General features: G+C 41.0%; 2 protein-coding genes across 7 annotated transcripts in view; one reads left to right on the forward strand and one right to left on the reverse strand.

Moving 5' to 3' along the window:
* The window catches only part of LOC138965081 (uncharacterized), a 97960-nt gene that overhangs the window by 26041 nt on the left and 53775 nt on the right, over positions 1-18144 (forward strand). The window lies entirely within an intron of this gene.
* The window catches only part of LOC138965076 (uncharacterized), a 109980-nt gene that overhangs the window by 12918 nt on the left and 78918 nt on the right, over positions 1-18144 (reverse strand). For 4 of the 5 annotated variants that reach the window (XM_070337196.1, XM_070337194.1, XM_070337195.1 and 1 more), the window contains 9 exons: positions 17264-17446; positions 15513-16024; positions 14251-14295; positions 12972-13115; positions 11419-11511; positions 10974-11114; positions 8222-8282; positions 5621-5769; positions 2937-2951 (listed from right to left, as the gene is read on the reverse strand). In XM_070337196.1, the coding sequence (XP_070193297.1) occupies positions 2937-2951; positions 5621-5769; positions 8222-8282; positions 10974-11114; positions 11419-11511; positions 12972-13115; positions 14251-14295; positions 15513-16024; positions 17264-17446 (1343 nt within the window). The remainder of the gene's footprint in view (positions 1-2936; positions 2952-5620; positions 5770-8221; positions 8283-10973; positions 11115-11418; positions 11512-12971; positions 13116-14250; positions 14296-15512; positions 16025-17263; positions 17447-18144) is intronic. The other variant, XM_070337193.1, reaches the window with a different exon arrangement.

An 18144-nucleotide genomic window follows, 5' to 3' on the forward strand; every position in this document is an offset into this window, starting at 1 on the left:
TGAGACTTTCGCTGTGAACGTGGGATCTTTTTCGTGCACATGTGTGCACACGGGGGTGTTCGGACACCGAAGAGAGTCTGCACAAAGTTTTTTTTTCTTTTCTTTTTTTTGTTTTTTTTTGTGCCTCAGTTGCATGCAGTCCGCTTCAAGCTGAAAAATAAATGAAAAGAATGAAACCCTACGGTGGTTTTTTTTCCTTTTTCCTTCTTTCTTTCTTTCTCTCTACAGCTGAGCGTCCTTCTTCATTGGCGTTTTATAAATTTATCAATTGTGTGTGGTTTTCTACAATGGACAAAATCTTGCATCTTTAATGTTGGTTATTGTCTTACATATGTCTGTGCACAAAGTTGACTCCGAGAAATAAATCTCTCGCCGAACGTGGGGATCGAACCCACGCTGATAGCGACCAACTGGCTACAAAGCTTCGGGGCGGGGACGTAGCTCAGTTGGTAGTCCATAATGTCTCACCAAAAACTCAATGCACGACAACTGTACACAAAACTACTGCCTGGAAAAACAGTGAACCTGTCAAGATTCTGACAAGTTATTGTAAGATGGAAACAGCTGATGCATCTCACAAAATGTGTTTCATTGTCTTTTATCACATTCAATTTATTCAAGTAAATTTAATATTAAAACTCAGCTATGTAAGTTTGCTTTAAAAAAAAAAGCAAAAAGAGAAAAAAAGAAGAATTAAAGTCATGAAGAATATGCACTTCGAATCCAACATAATCACAGCTATCTCGGCCACCTTCAGATTTAAACAAAACACATATACAGTATACACAAATTCATATACATGTACTGTACATAAACAAAGAGAACACATAGACGACCTCTGCACAATATTTCGTTGCTTATTATAACATGCAGGATGCCAGTTTTAAATCTGCAGTCCTTCTGCAGCACATGCACATGTTACTGGAACAAGCCCAGATGCCTTTCAGATGAACGATTAATTATTTTGTCATTTGTGTAATAATTGGAGTGCATGAACTGAATATCACCAATGCTTGATTCAGAAGATTAAGTGCACATAGGTAATTAACAGACATTAATGAGTGCATGGATGTGTAAACTATAATGATCAAATTCATGAAGATCCTGCAGAGCTATATAGATATAATGGTTCACAGTACATTGTACTTGAGGAATAATATACCAACATAAACTTAGCATCTCCCACAGTTTCCATCCTTCCCTCAAAAGACAGTGTCTGACATAACGCGCTAGTTCGTGAAGTACAACATCAAAAGCCACACAGGCCTGAAAGTGGCGAGTATTTTACTCGCCATGGCGAGTAGAAACATGTAAATGGCGAGTAGAAATGTAAATCTACTCGCCAAACGTGAGTAAAGTTGCTGAAACAAATTATTGGTTTGGCGAGTAAAAATTAAAAAAATTGCTCTCTGGCTAGTAAATTATGAGAAGTACCAGCCAAAGGCCAGTGCCCCATTTCATGGACTTTCAGTTTCAGCGCTGCCACACAACACACTCATACACAGACAGCCATCCCTCCCCACCTCCCCATATAAAAGAAACTAAAGACAAAATTGACACTGGTTCACATCAAATAACAACTTTCCATGCATATATACATGCAACTTATATATATATATATATGCACTTCTCATGTAACAAAACCACATGCAAATTCTCCCCCATCTGGGCAAATCACATCCCTAGAAGCGCCAAGGAAAATAAAAAGTAAATCCTACTATAGCTCTTGCTTACACAAACTCAAAAGAAATAAAGAAGAAAAACAAATGAAAGGAACATGCCCATTTTAAAACATGTCTGCGTGATTTGAAAAAGTCGAGTTAGATTAATTGGGTAAGATTAAAACCAAACAATTAATGCATCAAAAAAAGAAAAAAACATCATAAAGTTCACCAGCCAATTGAAAAAAAAAAAAAAAAATTTGAATCAAAAACAAAACAAAAAGGGAGAGAATAAAATTCTCATTTGTACCAAAGCTCTATTGGTAAAGAACTGAAAAATTAAGTTTAAAAACAAAAAGCCACCAAATTATAAAGCTTGAAAAAATCTTCTCTTTTCACAAAAACCAAACCACAGCAACAAAATGCACACAAATGGATGCAACATACACAGGCACACAGAAAGAACACATATGCACTGACAATACACATGCAAACGCACAGCCATCAATTTCAGGCATGGGAATTGTTTGTTTTTTTAAATCTCTGAAAACGACGGATATCCGGGGTCCCCCAGATGTTTTTTTAAAAATCTAGATTAGGATCTGTGCAATCTGGAGCATGCTGGGAATATGTTTCATGAATTCTACACAGCAAACAAACTGACCAAATTTAATACATGTTTTGTATTGCCAGTAACCAACGATCATTTTAATCCTTTACCTGAATTAATATTATTTGAACACAATTTCTCTTTCACACACATGTAAACAGCAACATCTGTTCTAATAAATGGACCACGCGCGGAAGGCACTACCCTACTGAACTGCGTTCAACATTACGACCGCCCGCTTGCCCGCTTTGCGTTGGCTGTTTCTAACTAATTTACAAAAGTGACTCACGTGGGCGGAATCTCACTGAATGAAAGGACGGTTTTAACGAGGACATTGGTGATACTGTACTAGGCAGATTGTCTTTTTCGATTCTTTTTTCTCGGAAGAGGAATTTTTTTCTCTCTGAAATGTGTAGCTTTTCTCGGAAATCCTCGGATCCGAGGAGAATTCCCATGCCTGCATCATAGTGATACACACACAGCAACACACATATACACAAACATAGGTGCAACACAAACACAGTAACACACCAAGATAAGTCAGAACTGCTCAGTGGTACACCACTCCCAGCCAGTGACGTACATGTACAAGCAGTTAAACCACGTTCACAAATAAAAACCTGAATTTACAAAACAATTATCTCATGCTCAAGCTTTTCACTTACTTTCTTCATCACACCCTGTTGCGACAATTAAAAAAAAGCAAAAATTGTCCATATGAAAAGATGGTATTCGATCAACTTTCAAGTACCTTTTCATATCCCACTCATTTCTTTGAAGAAATTCAGAATTTTTTTTTCTTCTTCTCTGGCATCCATGGCATCATGGAAAAATGTAATGGAGTAACCCCTGTACTGTACACAAAAACTGTGTTCTTCCACCTGTAGCATTCCTAGTTTAAAGTTTTTCTTCCGAGTTAGAAGAAATAAAAACACATGACTGCAATCAATCTATACTAAAACTATAAAATAACAACAGTCAACTACCCATACAAAAATTAAAATAAACAGAAACACAACTATCAAATACTTTCCTATCCAGCTACAAAAAAAACCCAATGTAACAACAAACAAAATAACTCTGTTGTGGTTTAAATTTTCTGTGGAAGAGCTACATGTAAGCTGACCCTGACAGTGAGACAAACATTGACAAGCGGCTGACCAGCCAAGAGAAGCAATCAAGGCGATTGCAGCGAATAGTTAGCTCTGATATGTGTGTGGTTTAATGTCTGCTAGATATGATGCCTTCTTCTTTTAAAAATATGCACATCGGAACTCACGATTTGCTGCCGATGGCCCACAGTGATCACTGAGCATATTTGTTTTCACAAACTTACATGACCACAAACAAAATACATGGTCAGCGATCACTTATGCAGACCAGCGATACCGGCACGGTTGGCCTAGTGGTAAGGCGTCCGCCCCGTGATCGGGAGGTCGTGGGTTCGAACCCCGGCCGGGTCATACCTAAGACTTTAAAATTGGCATTCTAGTGGCTGCTCCGCCTGGCGTCTGGCATTATGGGGTTAGTGCTAGGACTGGTTGGTCCGGTGTCAGAATAATGTGACTGGGTGAGACATGAAGCCTGTGCTGCGACTTCTGTCTTGTGTGTGGCGCACGTTAAATGTCAAAGCAGCACCGCCCTGATATGGCCCTTCGTGGTCGGCTGGGCGTTAAGCAAACAAACAAACAAAAAGACCAGCGATCATAACCACAACGAATCATAAGCTCTGATGTGCATACTATTTTCAACAACAACAACAACAAGAAGAGCAAACGCTCGATCGAGTCACTTTCGCAGTTCTGAATATTATATGAGGCATCAGATGGACAGGAAGAAATTGCTATTCACAACACAATGAGTCACGTTCACATAAAATTTGAGCCCGGTCACTTTTATAGTTTCCGAGAAAAGCCCAACGTTAAGTTGTGTGTTGCCGAACAGAAAAGGCTAGTTATCTCCCTTGTTTTTCTGATAACGTTCGTAAAAGGCTACAGATGTAAATACTTTGATGTAAAGAATAATCCTACAAAGTTTCAATCACATCCGATGAACTTTGTCAAAGATATAAAATGTCTAATTTTTCCTTTGACGCTGACCTGTGACCTTGAAAAAGGTCAAAGGTCAACGAAACCATCGTTAAAGTGTAGAGGTCATTGGAGGTCACGACTAAACAAAATATGAGCCCGATCGCTTTGATAGTTTCCGAGAAAAGTCCAACGTTAAGGTGGTGTCTACGGACGGCCGGTCGGACGGCCGGCCGGACAGACTAACACTGACCGATTACATAGAGTCACTTTTTCTCAAGTGACTCAAAAATGCATTACTGTGGACCCCCCCCCCCCCCCTTTTAAAATCTCAAAAAATCTTAGTAAATCAGGTCTTAAAAAGGAGGGAGTCTAAACCCCTTCACTGCCAGTGGATAATGAACATACATATCAGAGCTAAGTATTCACTGTGATTGCCCTGATCGCTCCTCTTCTCTGGCAGGGGGTGGAAAAATGTTTGCCTCACTATCGGGGGCAAAAACTCTTACACAGAGCATTCACATCCTGACAGAGTTACTTCCCGGAAACATCTATTAAAATGAAATAATAACAAACAACTGAATGATTTCTGACAACTATATTTTTTGACAACACTTTACATAATGTTGCAATCAAAGCATCTAAACTATCCACGTTACCTGTCTGAAATTTTCCTGAAACATGTTTTTTTCCCATAGATATTTAGCGATCTGTACAATATTCAATATTTTAGAAAGAACAAAATATCTGTTTTATCTGCCAAGGTGCTAGTGTTCGGTATGACTTGTGAAACTGACTAAATAGTGTTTTCTTATCTTTTAATATAAAATGCTTGTAGTTTGCAAGTTATTTAGAAAAGGGCATATTTATAAAGGAACAGTCCTTTTCATGAGAACTCACTATTTTAGATCAGGCAAGAGATAAGAAGATCCCTTTGCATAGACACATACCAGAAATCAACATTCTAGCTGCTTCCTCTGCACAGTGAGAACTATTGACGAAATAGTTTTACAGATTGCGGCCACTACAGTGTCAAAAAACAAATGAATTCAACAAAATATTCCCACTCTGCACGAACAGCACCAAGGCTGTTGTCTTTTGCTATATCTCCAAGGAGAGGGATGGTCTTTAACTCTTACCTCATACAAAAAAACTGGTGAGATCTAAATCGTTATAAAGGAAACAACTGCATGTGTAAATGGCCTAAAACTGAATGATTTCTGACTTGAATAAAAAATAAAAAACGCCCAAGAATGGTAGGTTTTGGGAACATTTAATTATGGACAAAAACGTTGGCAGTCAAATGTTTTTGGATTTCTGACCTGGTCAACTCTGTTGGACGGGCGAATTGGATGCAGAAGCGTAGATCTTTTGCGTACGTCAGGATGGTAGGCCTCGGTTCCCACCACTTTCTTCCCCGTCTCCTTGTCCACTGCCACCACACTGGGGAAAAACACTTGAGGCAGGGTCACTGTAGCGGACAAGAAATATGAGAATATGTGTAAGCAAGGACTACATTCTCCATGAAGTTGCAGAGTGCTCCCCCCTTTTCAGACCACCCAATTTAAGACTTTCTCCTTCTAAGACTTTCATTTTTCAAATTGTTTGTTCATAACCTCTGTAAATCTACCTCCATTTTTAGACTCCCTCCTTGTTAAGACATAATTTTCTCACATTTGTGAAGGTCTTAAAAGGGGGGTTCCACTGTTCTGCCATTTTTGATCAAGAGGACCAAAGGAGTAACAGTCAGCTGTCCCATGCACAGAGAGAGAGAGAGAGAGAGAGAGAGAGAGAGAGAGAGAGAGAGAGAGAGAGAGAGAGAGAGAGAGAGAGAGAGAGAGAGAGAGAGAGAGAGAGAGAGAGAGAGAGAGAGAGAGAGAGAGTCAGAGAGAGAGAGAGAGCGAGAAAGAGACAGAGAGACAAAGACTGACTATTAGGGTTTAACGTCCTCTTAGACCAACTGGTCTATATTGGGACAGGTATTAAAAAAATAAGGCCTTATTTAAAAATAAGGCCTTACGAGAAATTAGGCCTTATTTCTAAAAGGCCTTAATAAAAATAAGGGCATACAAAAATAAGGGCATAAAAAAAATAAGGGCATAAAAAAAATAAGGGCTTAAAAAAATAAGGCCTTATTTTTTTGACCAATCATGAAGCTGAATAGAAGTCGGCTGCGCCGCACATGCGCAGAGATCTCATAACATACATGGCGAATGGGTTCAGTGATCTCATAACAAACATGGCGAATGGGTTCAGTGATCTCATAACAAACATGGCGAATGGGTTCAGTGATCTCATAACAAACATGGCGAATGGGTTCAGTGATCTCATAACAAACATGGCGAATGGGTTCAGTGATCTCATAACAAACATGGCGAATGGGTTCAGTGATCTCATAACATACATGGCGAATGGGTTCAGTGATCTCATAACAAACATGGCGATTGGGTTCAGTGATCTCATAACATACATGGCGAATGGGTTCAGTGATCTCATAACAAACATGGCGATTGGGTTCAGTGATCTCATAACATACATGGCGAATGGGTTCAGTGATCTCATAACATACATGGCGAATGGGTTCAGTGATCTCATAACATACATGGCGATTGGGTTCAGTGATCTCATAACATACATGGCGAATGGGTTCAGTGATCTCATAACATACATGGCGAATGGGTTCAGTGATCTCATAACATACATGGCGAATGGGTTCAGTGATCGTGATGAACTTTTGAGAAGAATTTGTGCTGAATTTGGAAATTGCGAGAGAATTGGGGTTTTCGATGAAGTGTATGCGCGCTCAAGGTAAGCATTGTTTACATGAAATGACCTTTTCATTTATATCAGTGTAACATCTTGATCGCTTTCGAATGTCCGGATGCGCAGTAGCAATGCGCAGAAAAATAAGGGCATATTTTTTAAGGGCTTATTTTTTTATGCCCTTATTTTTTTAAGGTCATAACAGAAATAAGGCCTTATTTCAGAAAGGCTTTACAGAAATAAGGCCTTATTTCATTATGCCCTTATTTCCTTATGGCTGTAAATATTTAAGGGCTTATTTTAGAAAATAAGGCCTTATTTTAGAAATAAGGGCTTATTTTCAAAAATATGGGCATATTTTCAAAAATATGGGCATATTTTCAAAAATAAGGCCTCATTTTTTTAAGGGCTTATTTTTTTGATTTTTGACCCTTTGTGCCAAGGATATGTTGAACCATTACATTTTAAACAAAATAATGCTTCCTTCAACATTAAATGAAAAAAACTGTAATCATTGATCAAATGCAGAGTTACACAGTTATCTCCAATCATTAAAGTGCCCCAGTAAATATACAGCAATGACAATCTATGTGTGACATACCATTGGAGCTGAAAACGGGTGTGTCAAAGTACTGGATCGGCTTGGGGATGAACTTGAGAAAAAAGTAGCCTAGGAATTTTTGTACAGTGGAACCCCCCTTTTAAGACCCCCCAATTTAAGACTCCCTCCTTTTTAAGACCTTGTTGTCTCAGACTTTCTGTTCATAACCTCTGTAAAATTACCCCCATTTTAAGACTCCCTCCTTTTTAAGACCTTGTTGTCTCAGACTTTCTGTTTATAACCTCTGTAAAATTACCCCCATTTTAAGACTCCCTCCTTTTTAAGGCTCTTTTTTCCACAGATTTTGTGTTCATAACCTCAGTAAATGTACCACCATTTTAAGACTCCCTCCTTTTTAAGACCTGATTTTCTCAGATTTTTGGAGGTCTTAAAAGGGGGGTTCCACTGTAGTCGTATGTTTTTCCCACTGACCTTACTGATCGTCTTTTAGTCAATCAAGTGTACACAATACGGCGAAATTATGGGTTCCCAGGTCTGCCTGAGTGTTTTGATTATCTTTCAAACCAGTTGAGAATCATAACGATATAATATACTGTACCTTTTTCTCCCAGCACACCTGCCCGTATTGCACTGCTGCCCATGTCAATTACAACCACATTCTGCAAACAAAAAGAAAAGGATTCCATGAATACTTTGTAACTTCTTAAAATTGTCACATGTAAAATCAAGAGTGTTAGAAGTTAGACTCCCTCTGAGGGACACCATCTGGCCAGAGGAGACAGTGCTACAAAAGAAGCTATACGGCCCCAGAGAGGACTTGGAGAGGACAGCACGTTTCGCCCTGCAGTCCGGACTGACGATCTAACAGCGAACAAGAAGAAGAAGAACAGTCCAACACTGTAATAATTTCAGCCTGCCTGCTTGCCATCTGCAATTCCTCCATGAAAAAAGATGAAAACGCTACAGTGGGACCCCCTTTTAAGACCTTGACAAATCAGGTCTATTGTGACAGGGGAGGCTACCGCTCCCTTCACAGCAGACTCTGCACCCGAGTTGTTGGCCTTTAAGTCAACACCGGTGGATTGTGGAATTCTGTTTGTGATGGGGTCTGGTGGTTTCCGATTGTCTGTACGTTCATGGAAACCTTCGGGTTTGCATAACAGTTTTTATAGGGCTAAGAAATTGGCCCTAACATTTTCAATCCTGTTTGATTGCACTTCGCCTCCCGAGGTGATCGTAGTGTTTCGGCACTCGGTTACATCTGGCGCTTGCGAGCAGGGATGGGACTTGGCATGATATGTTCAGGTAATGGCATAATATGACCACTGAACATTTTCGTGCTGTTCCCATTCTGCGAACTTGGGATGGACAGTGGTCCCCCGGTTCGGAACTTCGGGACGAAGTTAATTCAAACGGGGGCGATTGTGACAGGGGAGGCTACCGCTCCTTTCACAGCAGACTCTGCACCCGAGTTGTTGGCCTTTAAGTCAACACCGGTGGATTGTGCAATTCTGTTTGTGATGGGGTCTGGTGGTTTCCGATTGTCTGTATGTTCATGGAAACCTTCGGGTTTGCATAACAGTTTTTATAGGGCTAAGAAATTGGCCCTAACATTTTCAATCCTGTTTGATTGCACTTCGCCTCCCGAGGTGATCGTTGTGTTTCGGCACTCGGTTACACTATAAAAGGAGGAAGTCTTGAAATGGGGGTACATGTACATTGACAGAGGTTAAGAACAGAACATCTGAGGAAACAGGGTTTGTAAGGGAAGAAGTCTTAAAATAGGGGGTGGGGGGTCTTAACCCTTACACTGGTGCAATTCTGTAACACATGTTACATAGCCACTGGTGAATCAACAGAGAGACAAATACAGTAAAACCTGTCAAATAAGGACACCCTTGGGATCAGACAAAAGTGTCCTTATTCTGCAGGTGTCCTTATTAGACAGGTGCAAGTAAACTCGACAAAGTCAAGTTGAGAGAGAGAGAGAGAGAGTACTGCACATGTACATGTACATTTATAAGAAAAACAGAAGCTGTTTAGATTAAATAGAGAAACATTTAATATTGACTGTTGTAAAACAAGTTTCAGGCATGGTACTCTCAAAAACGAAAATCCGAAAAAAAAAATGAAAAAAAATCTGCTGATTGACTTGAGATTATTATTTTTTCTTACTCAAGCCTTGTTATCTTTCACTTATATCCCTCTCAGCTTCAAGGAGAGGGCACTAAACACATTTGAATTAGTAAAAAGTCGCCTGAGCGGCCCCCTGGACCCCCGGCTTTATTTCAGCTGAAACTGCCATTCCTTCAGTACCATGCCTGAGTTTAAAAACTTGTGATAATGCATGTTTCAGCTACTAGGTACTGCCCTGCCTTTGATCTGGCCGCACACACAGATTTCCACTCTGTTAAACTCGGTCACTGACCGGTCACTGACCCCCATGCAGGAAGTGTTTCCTCTCTCAGATATGACAGGGGAACCACCTCTCATGGCAAAAACTGGGCCATTGACCCCTGGGAAGAAGGTCGTGTCTTTTAACAAGGCCACCCAGCTATCACAATGCCTTTGATCTGGCCGCACACACTTATTATGGACCCAAAATACGTGTCCGCGTCCGTAATGCCGAGGTGGCCGTAACGTACAGGTGTTTTACAGTGTAAAGCAGTCCGTGCCGAGACTGACTGTCCGTATTCTGCGAGTGTCCGCTAAGTCCAGTGACCGTATTTGACAGTTTTCACTGTAAAGAAAAACAGTCATATAGGTTTTCGCATCCATGGGAGGTAATCGGAACCGACCAAACAGACTGAGCCAGTAGCGCGACATATGTCGTGACAACCAGGTGACAGTATACGTAAAGTAGCGCGACATATGTCGCGACAACCAGGTGACAGTATGCGTAAAGTAGCGCGACATATGTCGTGACAACCAGGTGACAGTATACGTAAAGTAGCGCGACATATGTCGTGACAACCAGGTGACAGTATACGTATACGACGTATGTCGCGACAACCAGCCTAAGGGTTAAAAGGGAGGTTCCACTGTATAATCAAGAATGTTAGAACAGTCCCACACTGAGATGATTTGAGATGCTCCCCATTTGCAAAGATTAAAATGCTATCACTCTTATATTTAGTCATGAAGCCCAAGCATGAGCACTTTCTGCATAGTTTGAACAATGTTCAGGTGGATTCAAACAACAGCTACCTTTCAAAAAATCTTTAATACCCATCCCTCCCACCCCCAAATAAAAAGAGGTGTAAAGTTTTATTTTAAAATCTCAGAAACTCCATGAATCTACCTGCCTTATTAAAACATATTTTTACTGACTACATCATCAATGAACTTACCTTCGTTGGATGCGGAGCTGACTTCTGAACGGGTTGAACATAGGTGGCCGTGGCGTTATCTTCCGTTTGTGACTCCAGAGCGATTTTCCACTGGCCGTGTTCTTTGTCTGTTGGAGCTCTCACCATCAAGTAGTGACCTCGCTAGAGACAAACAATGTCACACAATATATAACAACAACCAGTAAAACTCACCTCATATCTGAAGTAAACAACTATTGCTTCAGCTGAATTTTCTGAAGAAGAGACAACAACCAGCAGGAAGAACATTTTGAAGAGAAAAAAAATCGTGATCAATAATCTAATCATCTTCTTTTTGTGGACAATTCCCATGCCTGAAAATGTCTGAAAGACTCTTTTTGTGTGTATGTTTTTTTTAAGTCCTCATAAAACATTACTGGAGCAACAGTAAAGACAAAGAGTGGGAATAGATGAGTCTGAGACTGACCCCATCATCAATGCCCAGGATGCGGTTGCCCATGTCATCAATACGCCCTCCCATCAGCTGTATTGTCTCACTCGGCTTGTCACGATTGCTAGTCTGCACACAACAAACACAAATAATTTAAATAAAATACAACCAAAACCTGGCATAGAAATCTGTCCTGCTGAAACACCAGTGAGGGACAATCTCTTCGGCTCTGTGGAGAACTAGAGTGACTGTCTGAGCGAACAAAAGAAAAAAACAAGAAGGGCAAAGCCCATACGACTCACATGCTTTACACATTTTTCCTACCAAAATACATGTGACCTTGACCCAAGGTCAAGGTCATCCAAGGTCATGCAACACAAAGCTGTTAATTCAAGACATAGGAAGTACAATGGTGCTTATTGGCTCTTTCTACCATGAGATATGGTCACTTTTAGTGGTTCACTACCTTATTTTGGTCACATTTCATAAGGGTCAAAGTGACCTTGACCTTGATCATATGTGACCGAATGTGTCTCATGATGAAAGCATAACATGTGCCCCACATAATTTTTAAGTTTGAAACAGTTATCTTCCATAGTTCAGGGTCAAGGTCACTTCAAAATATGTAAACAATCCAACTTTGAAGAGCTCCTGTGACCTTGACCTTGAAGCAAGGTAAACCAAACTGGTATCAAAAGATGGGGCTTACTTTGCCCTATATATCATAATTATATAGGTGAGGTATTAAATCTCAAAAACTTCAGAGAAAATGGGAAAAATATGAAAAATAGCTGTTTTTTAGGCAACATTTATGGCCCCTGCGACCTTGACCTTGAAGCAAGGTCAAGATGCTATGTATGTTTTTGGGGGCCTTGTCATCATACACCATCTTGCCAAATTTGGTACTGATAGACTGAATAGTGTCCAAGAAATATCCAACGTTAAAGTTTTCCGGATGGACGGACGGACGGACGGACGGACGACTCGGGTGAGTACATAGACTCACTTTTGCTTCGCATGTGAGTCAAAAAGGAAATATCTCCAACATCAAAACAAATAATAGGACAGAGTTCTTCTGCTTCTGCAAAGTAATACTCATTTAATGATAAACTATAACGATACATGCACAGCCTAACATCTTGAGAGTAATAATATGCTGATATGACAAAGTCACAGAGACAAACTTCATTCTCAAAGTTGTTTGTCGGTTTCTGAGAGTCATGAAGGAGAAGCAACAGAAAGTTTACTAGACGCCATTATTCGCATCATCAGGTCTTCTTGAAATTGTTTCGCTTTGGACATTAGAGGTTTCCCTTTGAAAGAGGGAGTCAAGAGACATCTTGGTTTATTTAATCTGTGAGGTTTGTCTTTCAAGGGTAAAGAAAAAGATTAACAATCCAGCCTGCTCCACAAACAAAGCCACACAGGTAGCTATACTTACCTCCCTTTCTCCAAGACTCAATTTTATGTCAAGCATGTAATAGGTCATCAACAATCAAGCTCAGACTTGACCCTCTCTCTCTTATACTCAAATACTGTGTTTAAGCTTGACAAGTGGAAGCTGGTCCACCAAACATTTCATTCATTACCTCATAATATTGAATCCAGCCATCGTGTGCTTTGAAGAATCGGCGTTTCCACGTTTTGAGCAGCGTGGACTTTTTCTTGTTCATGGGCAGCTTCTCCATCAGACCTTCCATGGAGATGAAGTTGTGGGAGATGTCTTCTGCCGTCTGCAACAAAACCATTACCATTCAAAGCACGAAGCTAACCCGTCTAACTGTTCTTTGCGCCAAGATTTTTAAAATTTTTGGCTCACGTAAGTGTAGCCTATGCGATGCTAACTTTTGTCTGTCTGTCTGTGCGTGCGTGCGTGCGTACGTACGTATGTATGTAGGTAGGTAGGTATGTATGTATGTATGTATGTATGTATGTATGTATGTATGTATGTATGTATGTATGTATGTATGTATGTATGTATGTATGTATGTATGTATGTATGTATGTATGTATGTATGTATGTATGTATGTATGTATGTATGTATGTATGTATGTATGTATGTCTGTGGTAGAAACTTTAACATTTGACTGAACACCGAAATACTAATTTTACCTGGTAATTATTTAAGCAACAGCTTCAAAGTATTGAAGCAATGATCAACATTTCGTCGGCACGTATGTAGTTAAAGTGTGTATCCAAAGAAAACGGGTGGTGGGGGGTTTTGGGGGGGGGGGGGGGGGGGGGTAAAAACAGGTGACTGGTTTGTGTCGTGTTTGGTATGTAGACCAGGTCAGGGGTCAAGGTTAGGTCAGATCGCGTGAAGGATTGTGGTATAGATACCGTTATCACCGAGCTGCAGTTCGCCGATTCGGAGAAGACGATTTTACATTGTTCAGTTTCGTAGCTCCAGAAAAATAGATAAAGAAGATACCAAAGGAGATTTCCTACAGGTTAATCTGCACAGCGTGTTTCCAGTGTCTGCCAGAGGAAGCGCAGCGCTGTCGAAAGCGCAGTGTCGATCTGGCCATCTCAGGCAGTCGGCACGGTGTCCCGGTAAGTAGGCTACAGACAGACAGATCTAGATCTAGTGTCTCGCACTCTTGCACCGTGTCACCTATGCTTACTGTGTGTGTGTATGTGTGACGGAGTGATTGAGTTTGTGTTACTGTTTGTTGATTTCTTATGTGAGCCTTGAAGGCTTCGCCTCTTGTTTAACTTGGGTTACTCGGAAAACAGGGGTGTTGTTATTTGGGGGTGTCGTTATGGGAGGATCAAAAGTTCAGTGCTTTACCAACGGAGTTACCGGGCCCCCATTCTGACTACACATATTACATTACATACTCAGATATATTGAGTTCATTACTCACCTCTTCCAGAAAATTCACTTTATACAACTCATCCAGCACTGGTTTCTGCAAAAGAGAAGAGGTTTGTAAAAAAAAATTAGTCGCACTAAAAGAGCCAAATCCCATGCACATTATTATAGAACTCATAGCCAGTAGGGTCCATATGAATATCTAGAAAGATACGTTATGAGAATTGTGTAAAGGAGGATTGAAAAACAGGTGAGCTGTAAGGAAAGAAAATCTACTAGGTTCTAAAACAAGTTACAAACATCAATGGGAGAATTTTTTTTAGTTTTTCAAATAACCCACTTAAAAATAATCACTGTTTATTCATCTTAAACCCAGATTGAAGAATCAACGAGAATAGCAAAAAGCTTAAGTGCCCTCCCTTTTTCTTGTCTTTTCATTAGATAGCACTGGCAAGTGAAGCTCAAGAGTCAAGTTCACTTCTTTCCCTCTAACCATTGTCTTTTCACAAGATAACACAAGAAAGTAAAGCTAAACCAGCTGGCTTATACAATGGAGACACAATGATTGCTATCACACAGAACTCTCCTCAATATCCAGACGAGTTAAAAAGTACTACACTGTAATCTTCTTTGTTCATGGGGTGAAACTCCCACGTTCACTCATGTTTTTGCATGAGTGGATTTTTACGTGTATGACCGCTTTTACCCCGCCATTTTGGCAGCCATACGCCGCTTTTGGGGGAAGCATGCTGGGTGTTTTCGTGTTTCTATAACCCACCGACCTCTGACATGGATTACAAGATCTTTTCCGTGCGCACTTGGTCTTGTGCTTACGTGTACACACGAAGAGGGTTAAGGCACTAACAGGTCTGCACATAAGTTGACCTAAGAGATTGAAAAAATCTCCACCCTTAACCAGGGATGTCGTTAGGCGTCAGACATCGGACATAGACCGATAACAAGGCTCAAATGTCCGGTTCACATAGCCGCATTGCGGTCAGATGTCCTATCGTTTTCAACTGAGCGCGGTCATGGTCCGATAAGAACTCCATTCCTTCGGACAGCGCGATATTTGATATTCTTTTCGTGATAGTGCTGAAGTTTTTGGTTGTAGACGCTGAAGGATTTGTATAATTAACAACAACAAAACCATCACCTCAGACATTACGAATCCGGATTTCCGGCATATACCGGAAGAATCCAACCCATGGATTTGAACTGACGACCTTCCGATTCGGAGGCCCATGTCTTATCCAGTAGGCCACTGCGCCCGTCTCACACTGTAATCTGAAACTACAAAGATGAAATACTCACAGGATCCCAGTTGATGAGGTTCATACGAGGCGTGTTCATATCGTCTAAATCTGTAAACTCCTCTTCTTCATTTCCCGTCGGTCTTGGTGTGACGTTGTTCTGTGTTGAGTCGGCCTGAGATGGTGCTACTGTTTTCACTGCTGCTGATGTTGTCCTAGTTTCTGCTGGTGTGGTCTTTGTTGCTGGTGTTGTCTTTGTCATTGCTGGCATTGTCTTTGCTACTGCTGGCGTTGTCTTTGTCATTGCTGACGTTATCTTTGTTGCTGCTGTTGATGTTTTTGTTGTTGCTGGTGCTACTGGGGCAATTCTTTTTGGTACTGGGGCAGATGTTGTTGCTGTTGTTTCTATTGTTGTTGTTGCTGCTACCTTGTTGCTTGTTTGTTGCTTGTTGCTTGTTTGTTGTGGAGCTGATGATTGGGCTTGTGATGATGGGAATTTGGATGCTGATGCGACAGATGATGATGCTGATGATGTTGCAGATTTGCCTCCCCTGGCTGGCACAGCTGATTGTTCTGAAAGAAAGTCACGCAGAGCTTGTCAATGTATGCATCATGTTCGTTGCTTGAGCTTTTCTGTTTAATACTCAAAACTGTGGGATGGGACGAACATAGAGAATCTGCGGGTTGATTGAAGCGCCAGCAATTATTCTTTATTTGATCACAGAATCAGCAGCATAAATCAGGCTGACTTTTTGCAAGAATACTTTTAGTTTCCAAGGCCAACTACGCTTTTTTTAGCTGCAAACTAACACTAACCGTAAAGTAAGCAGCCAGCGTTTTGACATGAATACGTTTCCTTTGACTGAACCAACCATAAAAAAACACATAAAAAAACCCAACAAACTAGCTTCTCTCAACATGACATGGACAACTTCACTTAGCACCTGCGGTAGGTGAATCTGGTCCTGCTATTAACCTTAGCGTCCTCCAAGACAAATTTAAATTCCAGAAGGTGCAAGCAGATAAAAAAAAAGCATCTACAAACAGTTTGCACGCTAAATTAAATTTATTGTATCCTTTTTTTCACCGCTTCGATAAGCTCAAGTTAGTATTTTAGCAAGACTTTCACTGGAATTAGAAAGAAAAACAAAACTGAGGTACATGTGAAAATGTTTGAAGCCGTTTCAGACAACCTTTAGAATTTTGTTTAAAAGAACACCACTTTGTTCACCAATAACCTAAGGGGAAGAGAGAGAGAGAGAGAGAGAGAGAGAGAGAGAGAGAGAGAGAGAGAGAGAGAGAGAGAGAGAGAGAGAGAGAGAGAGAGAGAGAGAGAGACACACACAAATACACACACAGACAGGAATCAATCAATCAATCAATAGGACGCTTATATTGCGCATATTCCGTGGGTACAGTTCTAGGCGCTCTGCAATGATGCCGTGTGAGATGAAATTTTATACGGCCAGTAGATTGCAGCCATTTCGGCGCATATTTACCTTTCACGGCCTATTATTCCAAGTCACACGGGTATAGGTAGACAATTATTAACTGTGCCTAAGCAATTTTGCCAGGAAAGACCCTTTTGTCAATCGTGGGATCTTTAACGTGCACACCCCAATGTAGTGTACACGGGGGGTGTTCGAACACCGAAGAGAGTCTGCACACAAAGTTGACTCTGAGAAATAAATTTCCGCCGAACGTGGGTTTGAACTCACGCTGACAGCGGCCAACTGAATACAAATCCAGCGCGCTACCAACTGAGCTAAAACCGTATCTTAACCTCTAAAAGAAGAAGAATCAAAGATTTACTTTTCGTCACAGGGGGGTCTGGTTCAGTAAGGTTCTCCCTGGAGGTTGATCGTATGCTGAAGGAGAGACCACCACCTCCACCACCACCCCACCCAACGTTGCCATTGGTGATGGTGGTCTTAGGAGCAGCATTCTTTGTGCTGGCTGTTGATGTTGTGGTCTGTTCTCCAAGCAGTTGTTCATCTGCACACACAAAAAAGTGGAAAGGTGTTGGATGGTGATGGACAGTACTCCTGTGAAGTGTGAAAGGGGTGGATGGGGAGGGGGATGGTGGTGGTAGTGATGTGGTAAAATGGTGAAGGATAGGGGGAAGGTGTGTATGCGTGGGGGGGGGGGGGAGAGAGAGAGAGAGAGAGAGAGAGAGAGAGAGAGAGAGAGCGAGAGAGAGAGAGAGAGAGGGAGGGGGGGGGGGGGGGGGGGGGGGGGGGGGGGAGTATTTTTGAGTTTTATTTTTGGAATATTCATAACAACATTAGTGGCTCGTTATACTATTAGGCTGGTTGGTCTTCTGCTGTGATATGATTTACCATGCTACCTACGTCTCAAGAACTGCTGTTTTAACCTTTTCTGACACACACACTCTGTCTGGCTCCCGTACCCCACACTGATTTTTCAAACAAGTACCCTATAAAAAGTCTGTGGCACCAATCCACCACGCACCCCCCCCCTCCCCCCGCTCCTTTGCCTTATTATTATTATTATTATTATTATTATTATTTAAGTTATTGAGACATCCCAGTGCACTAAGGGATTTATAGAGCAAATCGAGAAAATTCATTATTGAACGAAGCGCATAGCGCTGAGTTCAATAATTATTTTCGAGATTTGCTCTATAAATCCCTTAGTGCACTGGGATTGTTTCAATAACGATATTGTCAGTA

Source organism: Littorina saxatilis, linkage group LG4 (genome assembly GCF_037325665.1).
Source record: "Littorina saxatilis isolate snail1 linkage group LG4, US_GU_Lsax_2.0, whole genome shotgun sequence".
Lineage (NCBI taxonomy): Eukaryota > Metazoa > Mollusca > Gastropoda > Littorinimorpha > Littorinidae > Littorina > Littorina saxatilis.